Below are 21,975 nucleotides of genomic sequence, written 5' to 3'. Positions count from 1 at the left end.
CTTGATTGTGGCAGTGGTTGCAGGAGAGTATACATATATCAGGTCTTATCAAATTGAGTACTTTATGGCATTTTCTTGAATATCAGCCATACTAAAATAGAAATAAAAACTTTTTTTGTTTTCTGACCAGTACTACTAACATATCTAAGATTAATTTCTAAATTTGCTAGCTCTTAAGACTAAATAAAGACTCTTGTTTAAATATTGAGTTCCAGGCTTCAGAATTACTAGGATAGGACTGAGGAATCTGTACTTGTAACAGACACTCTAGATGATTCTTCTCATTTTTCAAGCTTGGAAAACACTTGACCCAGATTAAATTAATTGCACTTTGGTCATCTGAATCCCATTTCATATGTGAGTAGGGGGTATTAGGTTTCTAGTATTAACAGAAAGGCCAATCATAAAACATCTGATTGTGCTGCTTTCATTGTGGTCAGATGAGACCTTTTAGAAATAAACAAAATTCTTTTCTCAGCAGTGTGTAGTACACTGAAGTCAGCCTTGCCTGATAAATTCCTGAAGAAACAGAATGGAAATCTCTTACAGCCCCAGCATTAGTTAATATTACATTAAAGAGTAGAAAAGAATCTTATTTATATACTTTGACAGCTGACATCAGTGTTTCTTGTTAGTGAAAAAAGTTTCATATCCTATATATTTAGAAACTATAAAATAACACAAATTGGGAGAAAAAGAGTAAGATTAATAAGAGAACATTGTTATTCTCTAAATGCTCTTTAAACGGATGTAACAGCAGCCTTTCATAAAACTCTGGAAAAAACAGCTTAACCTTATTGCCCCCTTTTCAACAACGTCAAACAAAAGGAAATTATAGAATAAGTCTGTCGGAATTTTAAATGGCTTAGTTATCAGAAGACTTTAGAGGGCAATTTTTCCACAAATCATCCTCATACTATTTGGTCTTGATTTTTTTTAAAGAGTTGGTGAGCCAACATGTAATTAATCACTTTTGTTGACTTTTAAGGAAATGAAACAGCAATGTACCCTTTGGCTTTATTGTTCTTCATTTTGGTGTTTTTTAGTGTTGCAATATGTACTATGAGAACCTTAGGTGGATGCTTTGTGTTAATAATGTAGACAAAACAATGTGAAAAAAGTAGTTTTTTAAAGTCAGCTTATACAGATTATACTGTTTTCATACCTGGGTACCTTCCATACCTCAGATATCAGCAGCATTACTGTGAAGGCCCCTTACAGTCGGAAGTTGTTAGAGTGTACCTCCCTCGTCATTGGATGGGTTAGTCCCTGTGTACAAAATGGGAGTATCACTTATTACTCATTCCCATTGTTTCTTCCTCCAAAATCTAGTTTGGATTGATTATTCCTTTTCTACAGCTGTTGCCACAATTGGTGAATAAGAACAGATCCATCTCATTTCATGAAGAAGGGATGGGAACACCCAACCAGTTTTACTTCTTTGGGCTCTGTTCCATCAGAGTAGTGAACTACCTTACATATGGAAATGAGACATGATTTTTAAAATCATTTTAATTACTAATTACTAAAAATTACTAAAATGCTAAGTAAGCATTACTAATCATCGTCATTATTTTTAAAAGTTTACCTAGAGTACACTTTTAAGATAGACAGATACCTGGATGTATGTAGGCACCTTCCTTTAACTTTTATTAATTTGAAATCATTTTTCCATTTTTAAACCATTAGTTTTTTGTTTTTGTTTTTATTTGACAGAGAGAGCACAAGCAGGTGTTGCCACAGAGGGAAAGGGAGAAGCAGACACCCCGCTGAGCAGAGAGCCCAACACGGGGCTCCATCCCAGGACTCTGGGATCATGATCTAAGCTAAAGGCATACACTTAACCGACTGAGGCACCCAGGCACCCCTTAAGCTAGTAATTTTAAGGAAAGTTCTAGTAGGTTCTGTTTCTATGGAGATTTTTTTTTTTTTTTTAAGATTGATTTATTTCAGAGAAAAAGAGAGCATAAGCAGGAGGGGCATAGGGAGAGAGAACCTTAAGCAGATTCCCTGCGGAATGCAGAAGCCACTGTGGGGCTCCCATGACCCCCAAAGAACCGCCTGAGCCAAAATGAAGAGTCAGACGCTTAACCAACTTGGCCACCCCTCTATAGAGATTTTAAAACTACATATGCATTTGCATCTGTTCCTCCCTTCCTCTTCCCCTACCCCCTTCAAGAACACAGACTTCTGGGATGGGCATTGCTCCACCCTAATGATCTGTCAGTGAAAATGATACTAAGTTCCAAAGACTTGACTTTATGGTTATGGTATTTAAGGGAATGCTGGCTTCAAAATGAATTGGGAAATACTCACTTTCCTCTGTTTTTTGAAAGGGTTTGTATAGGATTGTGTTATAGGTTGAATTGTGCTCCTCTGTAGAACAGTTTGAATTCACCTTAGAATGTGACATTATTTGGAAATAAGGTCATTGCAGATAATAATATTAAGATGATGTCCTACCCAATTAGGGTGGACCTTAATCCAGCATGACTAGTATCCTTGTAAGAAGAGATACAAACATGTGAGGGGAGAATGTCCGTGAAGGGCAGAGCGTGAAGGGCTGTGTCTGTAAGCCAAGGAGCACCAAGGACTTGTGGCCACCACCAGATGCTGGGCGTGAGCAGGGAAAGATCCTTCCCCATGAGTTTTAGAGGGAACAAAGCCCTGGTACATCTTGATTTTGAACTTCTAGACTCCAGAACTGTGGGATAACACATATGGTTGTTTAAGCCATCTAGTTTATGGTACTTCATTATGGCATCCGTAGGGAACGAACATAAATTCATCTTGTTTTCTTCTTTCAACTTTGATGGGATTCACCCAGTGAAACGAGATGCAGTTTTCTTCGTGAAAAGATTTTTTAACTACGGTTCAATTTCTTTTTTCTTTCTTTTTTTTTTTCCTAAGATTTTATTTATTAATTTGAGAGAGAGAGAGAGAGAACCAGTGGAGGGGCAGAGGAAAAGGGAGAAAGGAAAAGCAGGCTCCCATGCTGAGCAGGGCTCCATCCCGGGACCCCGAAATCATGACCTGAACCAAAGGCAGATGCTCAATCCTCTGAGCCACCCAGGCAACCCAAATTCAATTTCTTTAATAGATATAAGCTACATGAGTTTTCTATTTATTCTTACATCTATTGGTAATTTGTGTCTTTTGAGGAATTTGTTCATTTCATCTAAGTTACTGAACTTAACTGTTGTTGAGTTTGTATTTTTTGATGTAATTATGGTCCCTCTTTCATTTCTGATTATCAGTAATTTGTGTTCTTTATTTTCTTTGTTTAGTCTAGCTTAGTGGTTCTCAACTTGGGACAATTTTGTTGTTCTCAACAGGGGCCAGTTTCGTCGTCCCCACTAGGGGACATTTGGAGGTATTTTCAGTTATCACACTTGGGGCATCTAGTGAGTAGAGATCAGGGATATTGCTAAACATCCCACAAGGTACAGGATAGCCTCTCACAACAAAGAATTGTGCAGCCCACAGTATTCATAGTGCTGAGGTTGAGAAACCTGTCCTAGAGTTTATGATGTACCCCTCTACTTTCAAATAATATTATACCATTTGTGTTTAACATAAGCACTTAATATTTCCATTTGTCATCTTCTTCTACCCTTTATGCTACTGTGGGCATACATTTTGCTACTAAACACATTATAAACCGCACAATACATTGTTACTGATTTTGCTTTAAACAATCCATTAAACTTGAAAATAAGAAAAAAAATCTAATTGTTACTCATGTTTTTAATACTATGCATTTTCTTTGTAGATCCAGATTTCCATCTCAGCTTCTGTTTGTCTAAAAAGTGTGTATTTTTGCCTTCATTTTTGAAGTATATTTTGGTTTGGTATAGAATTCTCCACTGATATTTTTTAAATACTCTAAAAGATATCTCTCTCCACTGGGTTTTTGTTTTGTTTTCATAGATTATAATAAGAAATAAAATTATTGTTCCCTAATACAAGGTTTTTAAAAAACCTGTATATTTCAGGAAGGAAGTATTTCTGGATTTTGTTACTATTGAAAAATAATTACTTAAAATTTAATGCACTATGCTCAGATCTTGCAAACAGACTTGTTTTTAACTTGTGTTTTTTCCTTTTCTCTATTTCTTTCCCCTTCACTCATTAAAAAATTTTGGTTTTTGGACCAATTACTTCTCTGAACCTCAGTTTTCTTACCTGTAAAATTGGGCTACCAGTTCTTCTCACAGGTTTGTTGTGAAAATTAGATGGAGATAAAGGATTCAAAATGTCTAGAACAGAAGGGACTCATAAAAATGTTATTTTCCTCCTCATCCAGTTTAGCTGTTCTCATCTCAGGGTTCATGGGTTCATAGATAGCAGGAATCCCTGCTCTGAATCCTTTCTGGCTGTATGGCAGTAACTCTGTGTAGAAATGTTACCTGCCCTCTGCATAATCCCTATGAGCCAGTGTAACCATAGCTGAGCCAAAATGGGGAGCTCTGGTTGAACCATGAATGAACACTCTTGTCACTGCTTTTGATTTCTGTTTCTACCAGTAGTTCACATGCTGATTTTAAATAAATCTGATCTTTTACTCAAGCAAGTTTAGAAAATCTTTTTTCAGGATACCTTCATCTGTTAATTTCAATCATTTAAGTATAGTAAAAATCCATGACATCTTATATTTTTACATAGTTTACATAGTTATTCAGAATTCTCTTCCCTCCAGTTAGGCTAAAGTTAAATTTATTTTCCACTTCTCAGTTATATAGATTAACTATACTTATTCAATGTAGCATTTTTCATATTAAGAAAATTTTAGACATAATTAGCAGTTTGGGGTGGTTGGTCTTGTAATCAGCGGTAAAAAAACGTTCTTTCCAAGGGATCTAATTACCTTAGAATATATAATATAGTATATAATAATGATATTCCTATTAAAGGGTGCAGTCATTAAAATGCTTTTTTCTCCCAGCAGGAGAAACTAGCTATGGTAGACTTCTTTTTGTAGATAATATTTTGCTTTCCTTAAGAGTCAGGTGCTATTTTTGGTCCATACCTGGTCACAGGCAACAGCACTCTTGACAAGTGTTTTACATTTCCTTCATTGTGTTTCTTCTTCTTTCCTCAGTGGGCCTTCGGAGTGACACTGTGGGAGCTCATGACTCTGGGCCAGACGCCCTATGTGGACATTGATCCCTTTGAGATGGCCGCATACCTGAAAGATGGTTATCGAATAGCCCAGCCAATCAACTGTCCTGATGAGCTGTGAGTTTCTCTGAGCTTGAAGACGTGGGTTTCATTCCATTTATGATACTGGGATAAAAGAAGAAGAGCAGGTGTCCATATTCATACAGAGACTTCCCTCTGGAGAGTAATGACTCTTTGGACTTGAATTAGACTCATAGAAAACCACAGAGTTAGCCAGATTCATTCACTCTTTAATGCATTGGACATTAGAACGTTTTATAGTTCTTTTACTTGTAGTGCTTAGTCTAATCTGAGAGACCAATAATGTACATGGTAAGGAAATACTGTGTCAGTTATTCTGTGTAGAGTGAGTATCCGAGTTTTATTTATACAGCCTTAGTTATAGAAAGCCTCTCTCATTGTCATCTTGCCTTGCCATTTGGTGTCAACTGATACATAAGGAAAATGTTACAGGCTGCGATAGTTCCTGTTTCCTGTCTTCATCATGTAGGTAATGTTCCCATATAAAGGGAGTAGGGTAGGCAGGAGGCTATTCAGGGGTGACTGAGTGCACAGATGACTGTGGTCTTGCTTCCTGAATCCCCTGAAAGTTTCTATACCATGGTGAGGTGGCAGCTTTTGCACTGATTTTACTGTAGATCCAGGGTGCTTAGAGCTTAATCTTCCTCTTCTTCCAAGTTCTTTCTCTCAGAAAATACAGGTTATTATTTTGTCTGTGTTTTAGGGATTTACATGAACTCTCAATATTTGCTGATGTATTTTGCTATGATGTTATGAAGAGTTGAAATCCACACATAAAATCCAGATAACTCGTTTTAGTTTCTTTTCATTTTAGAACTGCTAACATAGAGTAATATTCATTGATTTTTAGTATGTCATTCTCCCCATGCCCACCTTTAGACAGAAAACAACTGGCATCGAATTGACCAAAAGATTAGGGGTACTGTTGCATCATTAGTCCGATTTTCTATTTTTGTCATTGCAGATTCGCTGTGATGGCTTGTTGCTGGGCCTTAGATCCAGAGGAGAGGCCCAAGTTCCAGCAGTTGGTACAGTGTCTCACGGAGTTCCATGCAGCCCTGGGGGCCTATGTCTGACTCTCCTCTCACAGTCCCAGGGCATCAGGAGCATGGTGCCTTTTGGGACTCCCTTGGAACCAGTCATGGATGCTTTGTACGTCATGCACCACCAGCAGAAGCACATATGCCTTCCGGAGCACTGTGCCTTAGGAATGCTTTAGGATCGGAACTTTTAAAGACAGACTTAATAATGTGGAATATTTTCTAGATATCATTTTTATTAGGTTGAACTGAAAGGGTTTTTTATAAATTTTTTGGCCCCCAATTTTTTAAAACATAGTTACTTTGGACTAGGGGTACATTCTTACAAAATAAATAAACAGTTTTTAAAATTGTTTAAACACAGATACTTGGAATAGCTATCTTAGTGCCAACTGCTTTTTTACTTTTTTACTTCATCAAGGTAATGTAGGTGATTCACCTTTAAAGTTTGGCTTTTCTTTTTCAGTATTTATCACTAGTCCTGGGAATGGTTTGTCTTCAAGATATATTACTTTTTCTTAGGAAAAGGAAAACAACACAAAAAGATGTCTGGTTTGCCTTGTATAGGAAAAGGCAATATTGGAGGAAGAAAACTTAAAAGCTAGGGTAAAAAATATAAAAAAAAAACCTTAGAAATTGTCCTTTTGTGGGAAACTGTTTCTTTTTTATTTTTTTAATGAAAATTATTTCTGCTTTCTTATTTTGGGGAAAGTAGAAGATGAATTCATTGAAACACTTAAATTTGACAGGAATTAGCATTTCCATCAGCCAGAAATAGGCTGGGGGCAGGTCAGTCAGTAGTAAACGATGGTAATTTTATTTATTTTTTACTCTCTAGAAAAGGAGATGATACTATTCCAGAAAGTGAAATCGTGTTTCTAAGGTTAAGAATCCCTTTTATTGCACGTAGAATAGTGCTGTGCACAGAGGGGGTGTTTCAGTTGTTCTGGATAGTGTAAAAAACAAAAAAGTAAACTGGTGAATTTTGTGCTTCAAGGCTGGTTTAAGTATAAAGTTGTTTCTTAAAACACTTGAAAAATTAAAAGATTTGTTTTATATTATAATAGTATTGAAAATATTGTTCCTAATGAATGATTGGTTGTGTTTGGTAAGTCTTTGAACATGTACCAGCTAGATAGATACCCACGTAATCAGGCTCCTAAGCCCTAACAGCTGACTCTACTCAGTCTCCTAGTTCTAATAACTTGGGATCATTATTACAGGGAAGTATTACAACATTGACACTATTCTCCAGAGCCATTAAATGGGGGATATATATGTATTTATGCTTGGTTGTAGTTGACCTAAGGCAGAGTTGAATGAGCGTTCTAAATAGGCCTATGGGTGCCTGCCTCTACTCCTGTCCTCATAGGTATATTAGGAAGAATGTATAGCAGTTGGAGGTTTCTGCCATTGTTGAAGTTTTATGAATCAGCACATCTGGAAAAATAGCTCGCACAACACATGCTCTGCCAAAGGCAACCTAAGAGCATGATTTTTCTGAGTACCATTTATTAAGAACACTGGTTCTTTTGTGTTATGAAATACTCAGCCCCCTGAACGTCCAGTTTTCTGTTTGAAGTCTTCAAAAATTACAAACGTTTTTGTTCACAACCTGCAATCTTAGAGGGCATTCAGTCAACAAATACTTTTTTAGTTCTTATATGTATTATGCACACAGAATGGTTCAACTTTAGCATCCCTCTCAACATTCAGTGCGTTCTGTTTTGTGTTCAGATTATTGCATTGTTAGAAATCACAGTTCTTTATACAAGATTGGCTCAAAAGAAAAAGTGCTGACATCTGACTTTTATCCCAAATTAGCAGGTGCTCTCAGAGGTGCTCTCAGTTTGCTGGGATGTGTGATGCCTTTAACCTTATCTTTTTGTGTTTGTAAGCTATTTTATTTTATGTATGTGCATTTGTTTTGGTAAGTGGTTTAAGACTTCAAATAGATTTTTCTTGCTGAGCTACTTGGAGTCATTGACTTCAATGAAAAAAGCAGTTACAAGATTTCTGTGGCTGGTCATCTTCCAGTTGTTTTTTGTTCTAGGGTGTGAATATTTATTGAAGACATTTTGCAGAAAATACACTTTTTTAAGGAAAGAAGCAAATTAACAAAGTGCTGATGTGATATTATAAGCTGGCTCTAATGACCTAGAGCTCCTTTCTTATAACACCCCAATGTAAGAAAATTTTACTTGTAGAATCAAGGAGGATTGGGTTATTCATTCAATACATGTGTATTTATTGAGTGCCCACTGTATGTCTGGCTCTCAAGCTATGCAGGGAATAGGACAGATGAGGTTCCTCCCTTTCTAGATTTTACATTCTGGTTGGGAGAAGCAGATAATGAACATAAGTAAGATTTTGGTAAGTGTTTATGAAAAATAAAAAGAACAGTATCATAGAGAAGAACTTGAGGTGTAATATTTAGCCAGGCTTCTCTGAGCAGGTAGCATTTGAGCTGAGATCTGAATGACAAAACACCAGCTATGAATAGATCCATTCTGAAGGGACATAATTGAAGAGGCCTTAAAGCAGGAACAAGCTGCCCTCTAGATTTGGCCCTACCTGTTCATCTTCCAACTGCTGTTGCTGGAAGAAGAGGACAGAGGCCCATGTGACTAGAATGTAGTTAGGGATGGGAGGGTACCAGATGAGGTCTGGGAGATACAGTAACAGAGAGTAGCAGGGCCTTGTAAGCCATGGGGGACATATTTTATTCTAAATAAAATGGAACTTTTCATTCAAGGATTTTTTTAAAATAAGGGAGTAACATGATTTGACTTGTCATTTAAAAAATATTATGCCAGGTCTTTTGTAAAGATTAAATTGTAGGGAGGCAAAGGGGAAAGTAATAAGAGTCTTTAAGAAACTGCTGCATAGTTCAGGAAAGAAGAGACACTGGTTTTGGAGCAATTTGGGTAGTATGGGTGTTTGGAAGGGGTAGGTTGGAGACATGTTTTGAAGGTAACAGGACCTATATCCTTTGGATGTTGGAGGGTCAGGTAGAGAATGAAAGAGAGTAATCAGGGATGACTAGTTGGTTTGGGGCTTGGGCATCTGGTTGTGTGGCCAGACTATATACTGAGATGGAAAACCTTTAGAAGGAACAGGATTTTGCTTTGGCAGATGGAATGAATCAGTTATCTGTTGTAGGCCATGTTTGAGGTACCAATTGGTTATCTAAGTAGACAGATGAGAGCTGCAGCTCAAGGAAGAGTTCTCTTTGAACGTACTAATTTAGGAGTGTGACATGTAGACTTTATTTAGAGTCATGGTACTGGATAAACTTAACCTCTGGAGAGAATTTAGATGGAAGGAGGTTTTAGGACTGACTCTTACACTCTCTCAACATTTAACACTCTAGTGAAGGAAGAAGAGATACCAAAAAAAGGACTAAGCAGAAGCCACTGTAGTTGAAAACAGCAGCAACAATAACAGGAAAATGAGGTGTCATGGAAGCCCAGGAAAGTAAGTATTTCAAAATGGAGAAAGAAGACTCTATGGGATTTGGCATTATGGAGGTTATTGACAAAAGCAGTAGGGATTAGAGCAAGCTGAAGTATGAATACAGTGTGGGAAGGTGGAGACCCTGCTGTAGTCAACACTCTTGGAGAGTTCTGCTGTGAAGGGAAATGGAGCAGTTAACTACAGGAGACCAAAGAAGTGTTTGGGGTGCAGGTTGGAGGACTGGGAGGAGAGCATGTTTTTTTCCAGGTGAAGATAGAGTACTGCGAGATGTTCCACAGGCTAATAGGAATGATCCAATAAAGGGAAGAAATCCCTCTGGAGTATGGGACACTCTTTTTTCTTGTCATTTGGTCTACAAGCATGAAACACTAGTCCAGCCCCCAGTCCTTGTGGTAAAGGCTGTGTTTTTATTGGGGAAAAAATGTGAAGGGATGGGGAAGTAGCACTTGAAATGTTTTGAAACTTGAACTTGAAATGAACTTGAAAACAGGACTTGAAGTGTTTCCATTATATGAAAATCAGCTTCTGTTGAGTTCACTTCCTTAGGACTTCAGACCCAACTTGGTCATCTTGCTTGTTGCCATCATCTTTTGCCCCATCGCCTCCACAACTTCTGGACTGGCCTTGGCCTTTAACCCACCCAGCCAGTCAGTCTCTGCTAGAGTAGTGCTTCCTAGCATAGAGCTGCTATCCCTGCTTAAACCCTTCAGCACTTTCCCAAAGCCTTTGGGATAGAGTTCCCAAGTCCCAGGTACACAAAGTCAACCACTCTTCTCTGCAGTTCACCTCTTGCTTCTTCACCAACTCACTGCTTCCAGTCTGCATGCATTGTGTCATTTCATGCGGCTTTTCCTTTGCATATGCTGCTCCTCTTAGAGTGCCACACTCCATTCCAGATCACCCAGGCACCCAGGAAATGGCTCTGACACCTTAACCCTGTTTCTTCAGGCTTTGTAGTTGCTTTTCAGCCTTGTTCCCAGGTTTGCACTCTGATAGAGGTAAGATGCAGGCTAATTTTTACCACTTGGCTGTGCATTCTTGAGGATAGCAATTTGTATGTCACGCACATCTGAATCTCATTTGCTTAATTAGTGCTTGACACATGGCAGGGTTGAATATTGAATGAATTAAGTAAAAATGATCTATTTGCATGAGAGCGATTTGGCTTAAAAGTCTGCTAGTTCTTGAAAAGCATTATCTCTTATTTAAAATATTGTTATGTTATCAGTGTGATGTTTATATTCAACTTTGAAGAGATCAAGTTTTGTGTAATATAAACCAATACAGCATAAAATAAAGAAGCAGATTAGTAGGGAAGACTATATCCCACCCCAGTGGTGGCTTAAAAGCACCATCCTCCCCAATCCCTTGGCCACCTTTTCTCTTCATTTTCCCTGCTTTTTCTTTGGTCACAGGGATAATTAGCCCAATGGAATATTGTTTCATGCTTCCACAAGGTCAGCTTTATTTGGAGTTGTATGTGAATAATTACCCCAAATGAAGTAATTCGTTGAGTTTAGTGGGTGAATGTTTTCCAGGTCTGCCCCCTTACCACCTCATACAATAAAAAGGAGGTGATATTATTTATGGGGCTAGAAAGGAAAAATACAGACAGTTGCTTATTAAGTTAATAATTTTTTTCTACATTCATTTTTATGCTTAGAATAACACTTTAGAATAACATTGAACTTTATTTCTTGGGACAAGAGAACATCCTACATCAATGTATTGAATATATACATTTTATATATAAGTAAACTGAATCTGCAGACCCCTTTGCTCTCTGAGTTCTATTCTTTAAGGGCCTAATGGGAAATGTCTCTTAACCCTTCAAAGAACAGATGTTAGAAAAAAAATTTTCCCCCAAATACTCTATTTTTATTAACATACAATGTATTATTTGCTTCAGGGGTACAGGTCTGTGAATCATCAGTATTACACAATTTACAGCACTCACCATAGCACATACCTTCCCCAATGTCCATCACCCAACCACACCATTCCTCACCCCCCGCCCCTCCTGCAACCCTCAGTTTGTGTCCTGAGATTAAGAGTCTTATAGTCTGTCTCCCTCACCAGTTACATCTTGTTTCTTTTTTCCCTCCCTTCTCCTATGATCTTCTGTCTTGTTTCTCAAATTCCTCATAACAGTGAGATCATATGATAATTGTCTTTCTCTGATTGACTTATTTTGCTTAGCATAATACCCTCTTGTTCCATCCATGTCGTTGCAAATGGCAAGATTTCGTTTTTGGGGTTTTTTTTGGGGTTTTTTTTGATGGCTGCAGAGTATTCCTTTGTATATATTTACCACATCTTCTTTATCCATTCATCTATTGATGGATATCTAGGCTCTTTCCATAGTTTGGCTATTGTGGACATTGCTGCTATAAACATTTGTGTGCACGTGCCCCTTCAGATCACTACATTTGTATTTTTGGGGTAAATACCCAGTAGTGCAATTACTAGGTGGGCCAGAGGGTAGCTCTATTTTCATCTTTTTGAGGAGCCTCCATACTGTTTTTCCAGAATGGCTGCACCAGCTTGCATTCCCACCAACAACGTAGGAGGTTTCCCCTTTCTCCGCATCCTCACCAACACGTCTTGTTACTTATTTTTCAAAAAAAGAAATGAGAATTGATACTTGAAATTATTCTTTGAACAAATAATAGTATGCCATTTGTTCATACTTGGTTTATCCCACATTTCAAAACTAAAGCATTTCTTAATGATTTCTTTTTAGAGAGGGATAAGTACTCCTGTGGGGATATATCAAGCTTGAGGAAAACATGTATAGTTCTAGAATAAGTAACTATTTACCTTTAAAAATAAGAAAGAAAGAAAGCTGACTTCCAGGTACCTGAATGTTATATTTAGAATCAACTTTTTTGCATCTTTCTGAGTCTACTTTTTTGCCTTTTGCCTTCTTGGCTTCAAGATAAGCACAGGCTAATATTAGATGGGCATGCGTCATGAGGGATAGCATTGGCTAGAACTGATAGAAATCTAGCTTTAATCACTTAACCAAATAACAGGTTTATTTCTTTCCCATTACAAATCCAGAGAGAGGTAAACTGGGGTTGATACAGTGAGTCCAGGGTATCATCCATTACCTGGCTTCCTCCATTTTTGCTGCTCTGCGATTTTTAGCACCTTTTTGCTCTCAGCGACCGTCACCCCCCTCCCCTCATCCCTGACCCCGAGGCCTAGACCTAGGAATAGGGGAAAAGGATGAAAGACAAAAGGCATGAGTTAGCTGAGTCCTTTTTATGAGACTCTTAACTTTCCCATAGTGTATTTCCACCAACATCTTACTGGCCAGAGCACATGGACAGCTGTTAGGCATTGTGGGAAATTAGATTTTATTGGTTTTTTATCAACAGCCTTATTGAGATATAATTCACATGTCACCTATTTTTTACCATTCCAAACAGAAACCCCGTTTCCATTAGCATTTCCCACTCTCAGCCCTAGGCAACTACTAATTTACTTTTGTCTCTACATTTGCCTATTCTCGACCTCTTATCTAAATGGAATCTTAAAATATGTGGCCTTTTGTGTGTAGCAGCTTTTACTTAACATAGTGTTTTTGAGATTCATGTCTCAGCATGTATCAGTACTTCATTCCTTTTTATTGCCAAATAATATTCCATTGTATGGATATTTTCTATTCATCATTGTATGGATATATACTATTCATTTGTGAGTATATGCATATTTGAGGGCATTGTTTTTTTAGTTGAGCATTTTCTTACCCTGAGTAAAACTGGGTTTGGGTTACTAAGGAAGTATCATCTAGCTGTTTGTTGATGGGCAGCTAGCAGTGTCTCTCTCTGCACAGAAATGGAGTAATGGACTGGAATCTGGTCTCCAGTAGCAATGTAGTTAATGCTTCAGAAGTTTTCAAGTATGAGAGGAAGTGCAGTGATTGTGAAGTTTTAATGAATGGAGGGAATGCCCAGTCAGCTTCTTTTAAGATTGGCGAGGACCGCCATGTTTGAGGAGAAAGCCTCATAGGACTTATTACCTAAACTTTCAGCCTGTAAGTCTTTGTCCCGAAAACCTACTGTTCCCTGGTGTTTGCTGTTACTTTGGTCTCTGGCCCTGCTGTTTTCCACTAGTCCATAATTCTGCCACCGCTTTACAGATTTGAGCTTGCAAGGATATTTATTTCTTCTCAGTATTTGGCCTGTAGTATCTCCTACCAAGTGCCTTTTCTCTAGTTTCATGGTCTGATTACCTAGGACCTTTGGAAATAAGCCAGAGATTGGCTATATGTTTCCAAAAAATTCTTACTAAAAGAGCTTAAATAAGCATTTATTTATTTAATGCTATATCACCTGAATCTATTGAACTGTATTATATATGCCTTTATTTAGCGTATTTGCATCCATATAAGGCTTGTTCATTTTTGAAGTTAAACTACTTGGCCACGGCATTACTTAGTACACACCTAAAGAATGCCTTAGAAGTTGTCTGTATAAGTCCGGGAACAGGATACTCTGGATACTCTGATGGACTTAAGAAAGTGGTCTTGGGTCCTGGCTGCAGAAGAGCTCCAGAATTAGTATTTTGAATAAAGTTCCTTTAACTCTGACTTTGCTCGGAATGGGCTTGACTTGACCATAATCTCTTCACAAGGAAATGCAGTGTCTTGATAGAGCTGTGTTTTAGGTTTTGTGTTGGAATCTCTAGGCAGTGTCCCTCTGGCCTTTGCTCTTTCTATTCCCCCAGAAATACCTACAGATGACTTAGCTGAAGGAAGGGCAGCTTTATTTGACCTCACAAGCATTCTTGGTCAGCTAAGCAGACTCCTGTCTTGTGATAAGTATTCCCTAGAGTTCTTCTTGTTCTTCTGGGAAGGCAGGAAAAGGAAAAGACAGGAGGCTGCAACCTGGTGCTGCCAGGCTTTGTGCAAACCTGGGACTGGCTCCTCCCTGAGGACCTTCCCCTGTCTCCACTGTCCTTTCTGGACAGTTTGGACCTTTTCCATTTTCAGCATCCCTTTGTTGCCAGCCTCACCATCTGGCTCATGTACCATTTGTCCCTCTCAAAAGAGCCTCATTCCCTTTCCACAGGATGCAACATTTCAAGTGCATTTAAACAATATAAGATTTAAAAATAGATACAGAGATTGCTTTTTTCCCCACAGCCATTTTAGGATAGCATCACATTTTAGAGCTAAAAAGAGGGTTACGTAACCTAACTATATTATTTTACAAGGAAGAAAACTGAATTCAGTATCATTTCCCAGCCACAAGATGGAAAAATAGACTCTTTTTCATGTTGGTGATTTTTAGGGAGGTGATTATTCTTTTTCAGGAAGGGGATTTACTTTATTAGAGTAGTCATTAATACTGCAAAGGTGGGCATTTTAATATAGAATCTGTCAAAGAGTAAACATTTATTTTATTTTATTTATTTTTTAAACCTGTGGGCAGTTTGGTATTGTAGCACAGTGTTCAAGAGAGAGTAGGGGCACCTGGGTGGCTCAGTTGGTTGAGTGTCTGGCTCTTGATTTCAGCTCAGGTCATGATCTCTGGGTCTTGAGATCGAACCCTGCATTGGGCTTCATGCTGGATGTGACGTCTGCTTGAGATTCTCTCTTTCCGCCGTTTCCCCACCCCCTGCTCGCTCACTCTCTGAAAAACAAAAAAGAGAGAGGCAAGAGGGAATATTCAGGGGGTAGATGGCTGATGTTGCATGAAGGGCCTCACATTGAGAGGTTTGGATTTTGTTTTGAGTGAATGGCTTCCCTGAGGTAGTGATGTGATCACCTTTTTTTAGCAGGATTAGTAGCAGGTGGCCATTGCTTACTGTATACCAGGTATTGTACTAGTTCCTTTATATGCATTATTTAATTTGCTCTTCACCATCCTGTCAGGTAGTGTTGTCATCCTCTCCATTTTACTGCTGAGGAAAGGGAAACTGAGCTAGGTTGCACAGATAGTATATAATGGAGCTGTGATTTTAATCCAGGGAGTCTGACCAGAGCACAGAGAGGACACCTCTACCCTTGGGTAACAGTAGAGGATTGCAGGGGTGGCCGGGAGATGGTGGGAGACCCTGTTTGGTGGTCTTAGTGTCTATAATGCCCTAAGAGACAGTATTATTGATTGAAAGTGAGAGGTTGGCCAGAGCCCTGGTAAATATCATGAGAGTTTGTAGCCTTCACTGGGTGAATTTGCAAGGTTGCTGACCAATAACAAGTGAAAGTAGAATTCCGCTGAGGTTGGGAGACAAAGGATTTATGGTGGTACTGTCCTGATTGGTGATGGCATTTTTCTCCACATATTTGACTGTAATAGAATCTGCTGTAACAAGGAATGGATTAAATAAATGTTTGTTTCTCTCTTACATTACAGTCCAAAGGGAGGGAAGTGGCCTAGGCTAGTGGAGTGGTGGCTCATTTTCTAGATCCACTCAGTGTTCTAGATCCCTTCTATCTTGTTCTGCCATTCTTTTTTTTTTTTTTTTTTTTTAATCAGAGAGAGAGAGAGAGCACAAGCAGGAGGAACAGCAGGCAGAGGGAGAAGCAGGCTCCCTGTTGAGCAAGGAGCCGGATGCGGGACTTGATCCCAGGATTTTAGGATCATGACCTAAGCAGAAGGCAGATGCTTAACTGGCTGAGCCACCCAGGTGCCCCTTGTTCTGACATTCCTTTTTTTTTTTTTTTTCTTTTTCTTTTCTTTTTAAGATTTTATTTATTTATTTGAGAGCGCATGAGAGGGAGAAGGTCAGAAGGAGAAGCAGACTCCCTGCAAAGCTGGGAGCCTGATGCAGGACTTGATCCCAGTGAGCCGAAGGCAGTCACTTCACCAACTGAGCCACCCAGGCGCCCTTGTTCTGCCATTCAGTAGGCTGTGCTCATATGGCTGCATGGCCAAGGCTAGGTCTTTGTCACTTCAGTGTTCCAGCTCCTGAAAGGGGCTAAGAGCAGAAGTGGAAAGCAGTAATTTCTTTTTAGGTAAGTGAAAGAGAAGTTGTGCACATTACTTCTGCTCTCATTTTATTGGTGAGAACATAGGCACTGCAAGGAAGTCTGGGAAGTGGGTCTAGCTGGGTAGCCATGTTCCCAACTAAAACTCAGTTACTATGGAAGAAGAGGACAGATTTAGGGCCCTAGATAAGAGATGGCTGAATGGGAGTTTGATAAGAGAATTGGAGTTTTTCTGGATAGGCGGGAAAACAGCAGTGCAAGAGACTTTAGGGTGTTGATGAGATGTAGTTTGGGTGGTCATTTGAGCACTAACTGACGAGGTTGTAGTTAGACCAGTATATCGAGGACCTGGAGTCCTTGAGTCTAGGGGGTTGCAGGATAGATGTGAAACTAAAAGAGTGAAACTAAAAAATAGGAGTTCGTGGTCTGGTTAGAATGGGATCTGGGTTTGGGTCTAAAGGCCAGGGGTTTGGGAGATTGACAGGGTGAGATGGAGGGTTCACAGAGTATGTCCCTGCACAGTACTCAGACTTCCCATCTTAGCACATGGTACCCTTCACTATCTGGACCCTAGGTCTCTCTCCCCCACACACCTTCTTTCTACCCAATAATCTGGTTTTTGTAAAACAAATACTCCATTTCCCAGAGGTAAAAAACAAAAGTGCCCATCTTGTGGAAAGCTACATCATTATATATCCAAGCACCAGTTCTTCTTCTCAGGTTTTTGAAGAGTCTGGCCAGAGACTGCCATGGTTGTACCAGCCCAGACTGCCATGATTGTACCCAGGCTAGGAGGTGAGAGAGGTTGGGGGTTCAGATCTGAGGTGGTCCTACCAGATTGGACCTCCCACTCCTTCCCAGAGCTGGCTCAGAGTCTTCGGCCCTGGATCTTTCAGGAAAGTCACTGTAGATGCAGGCCATGAGAAGTGGCCCTCTCATGCTCTCATCCAGAGGCTCTGCCCACCCTCCACCCCCTCTCGGGAAAATGGGGTACACTTCTTTTCAGGAAGTGGTATACTTGGAAACCTGCTGTTCAGATGAGAACATTCAGTGCCGCTCAATATGAGACCATCCTTGGTTTCTCTGTTCTCACCCCCATATTCCACCCACTCCTTCTAAATGTGTCCCTGCACCCCACCCCCAACTTCACTTTCCTCCATCACTGCCCCTCTGGTCCAGGCCCCCATCATTCCTCCTGGATAACTGTGACCCCTTCCTAATGGGGCTGCCTTCTAGCCTTCCCAGTCCATTCTCACAGCTGCCTGAGCCATCCTGTGACGGGGAAATCCTCCCAACCAAGGGCCTGTCTGCATCCTCATAGTGGCAAGTATGGCACGAATTGATTCTCCAGAACAGCTGGAAACCCTATAATCCTGGACAGGAATTTCAGAAGGAATTGCACTGGAAACATCACTTTCCTCCCATGGAAGATGTGGGTGAGGGGAAGAACCTCTAGAAACAGACCAAGGCCATGGTGGTTATACCAGACAGAAGGACTTCCTAGGCTAGGGGTGTGGAAAATGTTCCCAGAAGAGAAGCCATCGCTGTGGGGTGGTCACCTATAGACCTTGAGGTCCCTGGGGCTCAGGAAAAAGGAGGGCCGACCCCAACATAACCTTGGGCTTATTTTTTCTGCAGCAGACTAGGCCAGGGACCCTCTCAGAAGCAATACTGTTTGCTTGTCCCAGGTTGACTCTGTGCTGTGGCCTGGCCAGTTGGTATCCCACAGACTGTCTTCATTGTCCTTGCTCTCACTCTGACCCGCCTGTCCCCTTCGTCTTTGTCTTTAGCCCTCTCCTGATTCAGCCCTATTCAGCAGCTCTTCTTTCTTTCTCAAGTGCATTCTGGGCTCTTGGAACAATCCTCCCCTCTTTCAGAGGAGCTTTCTCATCTTACTTGCCCTCTTGCCAACACTACTGTCCCTTCCCACCCTGGATCCCCTAGGCTGTGTTCTATTTATGGCCCTCCCCCTGATTTTCCCATCTTTGGTGGCTTCCTCTGTCTATGTGACCTGGACCATGACTTCCCTTTTCTCTCCATTCACTTTCTCCCCTGCCTGGTGCCATCATACTGTCCAGAAGAGCTGATGGTTCGACCTCCCCTGGTCCATCTCTTGGCTTGCCCAGGGTGTTAGCAGCCCCCAGCCTCGGACCAGTGTTCTTTCTGTACTTCATGTGTTTACTTTCTGGGGCTGCTCCCTCTGCAGGTTCTAAGACTCCCATGGCAGCCAGATTCAATGGCCTTTTCTGAGTCCTTATTCTCCTGACCATACCAGTCACATCACCCTGCTTGAAAGGCTCTTCTACCAACATTTCTCTCCTGGGCCTTTTCTTGCTCTTACCTTGTACACAGGCGTGCATCTATCTCCCATTCCCCCAAGTATGGGGGGGGCTCCTAAGGTTCCTGTCCCAGTCTTTTTTCTCCATCTTGCCCCTCAGTGATTCAAACTATGCTCAGATAACTGATCTGTGCCTGGCACCCACACACCTAGATCTCTGGTCCAGGCCTTTTTGAATAATTTCTGGATATCCCCACCCAACATATAGCCATCTCAACCCCAACATAGCCAACACAAAACTCATCACTTCTCAGCCTTTTTCCAGGGCCTCCCCAGGGAGCCACCTTCACTCCTCCTGTTGTGATTCTTACTGAGTTATCTAGGGGAAGAAATTTGGTTGTCTGATAAGTCTTCTCCAGTCCCCCATCCTGAGAGTGTCTGCAGGGTAGGCTGGACCAGACTTCTATCCCCTCTATGCTGTCCCGCAGACTTCGGCAATAACATCCTATTTGGGCCTCCTGCCCCAGTTTTCTTCCTAGTGATAACCCTGACTGCCAGAGATACGTTTTTTGAAAATCACTCAAGTTTTTATTGCCAGACACTGAAGAATTGTTAGGAGAAATGCTTTCCTTCAACATGTTTGGAAGCACAGAATCATGTGACTATGAAAGATGCATATTTTTTTTAATCTGTTCCATTTTAAGCCCCCCAAGCAAAGAAGGACCTTCTACCCCTTCTTTTGCAACTTCTTATAGCACTTAGGGTTTATTAAATATAATGATTTCTTGGGGCAAAGAATAATTTTACTGAAAAAGGTAATCCTTCTGTTTCCCACTGAAAAATGTACACATATGGAATTCATTATTCTAAGAGTTCCTCCTGGCAGAAAAAACCTAAATATATTCAGAAAAAGGCTTGGAGAAAGTTATGTCATAGATAAGGTTACTTTCTAAGACAGACATTCCTGAAAGAAACAGAGAGAGGTGGACTTAATTGTTTTCATGTCAGTCTTTAGGGTAAAATGGCCATGTGTAGGGAGTTTTTACATGGACCTCACTGATGGGCTGCCTTTTCCACAGCTATGTCCCTATGATATTATTTGGTGGCTAGCTCATATGTTCCTCTATACAGTCAGCCTACATTTATGCATGTACATGATTCAGCTAAAGTCCCTAGAGTTGCTTTCAGCAGTGGTAACAACTTTGGCCCAATGGACCTGACTGCTAGACCCAGACCTGAGACCATAGGGTGCCTACTGGGGTTGAGCTGCAATCTGTGCCTATGAGCCACTAAGTAAATGACCTATGACCTAGACATCACCAACTCTCTGCTCTAATTCACCAGCACAAACATCACCTAGAATCTCATTCTGAAGAGCTGACACCGTTGGCCAACCTACCATGAAAGGGAGGCCCTGGCAACTGCCCTGGTGACTTCATGACAAATGGCCTTCCCTCACTTCCTCCTGCCCCAGGAATTCAGTTCCTTGGTCTGTTTTTTTCATTGTTATGCAGTGGAATTAGAAAGTACACAGTACTTTTGTTACAAATATACTTTCTCATTTAGGCACAGGATACTAGCACGTGGCCTTGAAATTATTTTTGGAAATCTAAGGAAAAATGTATTTTTTATAAAAAGTATACTTGCTATATAGTAAGCATTTGATTAGCTTCCTGTTGTCTGTGAGAGAAATGCCAAGTGATAGGTGTAGGACTAGGGTTTGTAGTTGGATTAATTAAACCCTAAGATAAGAGGGAGAAAAAGTCCCTTTTTTGGGGGGGGGGGTAAGATTTATTTATTTATTTGAGAGAGAGTGTGTGAGGTGAGGGAGCACAGAGGGAAAGAGAGAGAGTCCTAAGCAGACTCTACTGAGCATGAAGCCTGACAGGGAACTTGATCTCATGACCCTGAGATCATGACCTGAGCCAAAATCAAGAGTCAGACACTTAGCCAACTGCACCACCAGGCATGCTGAAAAATGGTCTTTTTGAAGGCTAATGTTGCCTCTTCCTATTCCATCTTCCATGTCTCTTAAGCTCTTTTACTTTTTTCACTTATTTTAATTTTCTGTACTGCATTCCGGGTAATTTTTTAACCTCCCTTCTGATTCACTAACCCTTTTTTAAGTTGTGGTTCTGTTGTTTAATGGATTTGGGTTTTAAAGTTAAATGGATGTATTTTTTTTATTTCTAAAATCTTTCTTTTTTCTTATAAAAAGAATATATCTCTTTTAACTTAAGTAGTTGCTTATATTTTTATTGTATCTTTTGTTTCTTTAGCCATTGTACACATGTCTTTTTAGTAATCTAGACTATTAGTTCCATTTCTTGAAGTTCTTGGCAGTCTAAAGCTGCTGGTCCTTTACTGACTCATTTACCATGTCTTCTATTTTCATATGTCTGTAAGTTTGGGTTGTGACCTCATGTTCTGCTTGGCCTTCTTTGTCAAAATCCCATGGGATAGTAAGACATGAACAAGAAGTAATATTGGGGGGTCAAGATTATAATTGTTTACAGATGATATCATAATGTACGTAGAAAGTACAGGAGATTCAATGACATAATTAATAAAACTCATAGACAAACTTAGAATTAATAAAAAAGCAAAAACAACTAAAAAGAAAGGAAAGAGGCCTAGTACAGGAAAACACCAAAATCACTAGCCTTCCAATAAGCTAATAATAACCAAAATGTCCAAAGATATAAACAGAAAACTTACAGAAGAGAACATATAAATGGTCAACAAACACAAGAAAGAAGTCGCCCCGTCTGAAGTCAGATGCAGTGAAATGTAGCAAAAAGTCTCATTTGTTTTTATTAACATTTATCGAGAATTAAACTCATTACAATATCAAGTGTTGATGAGGGAAATTGGTATCTTCACAGATTGTTGGTAGGACTGCAACTTAGTATAGCATTATTTATAATTTTATTTTTTTATTTTTATTTTTTTTAAAGATTTTATTTATTTATTTGACAGAGATCACAAGTAGACAGAGAGGCAGGCAGAGAGAGAGAGAGGGAAGCAGGCTCCCTGCT

The 21,975-nt window shown here is 39.9% G+C and overlaps 1 protein-coding gene across 1 annotated transcript in view; it reads left to right on the top strand.

The window, feature by feature from the left end:
- The window catches only part of LOC111154966 (receptor-like tyrosine kinase), an 86,768-nt gene extending 80,163 nt beyond the window's left edge, over positions 1-6,605 (top strand). The window contains exons 16-17 of the mRNA XM_022514924.1: positions 5,102-5,238; positions 6,167-6,605. Coding sequence (XP_022370632.1) covers positions 5,102-5,238; positions 6,167-6,278 — 249 coding nt within the window. The 3' untranslated portion in view covers positions 6,279-6,605. The remainder of the gene's footprint in view (positions 1-5,101; positions 5,239-6,166) is intronic.
- The last annotated feature ends 15,370 nt before the right edge of the window (positions 6,606-21,975 follow it).

Source organism: Enhydra lutris, unplaced genomic scaffold, assembly GCF_002288905.1.
Source record: "Enhydra lutris kenyoni isolate GAN:26980312 unplaced genomic scaffold, ASM228890v2 scaffoldscaffold39, whole genome shotgun sequence".
NCBI classification, from domain to species: domain Eukaryota; kingdom Metazoa; phylum Chordata; class Mammalia; order Carnivora; family Mustelidae; genus Enhydra; species Enhydra lutris.
Note: the sequence above shows the minus strand (reverse complement) of the source record. Positions and strands in the feature narration are given on the sequence as shown.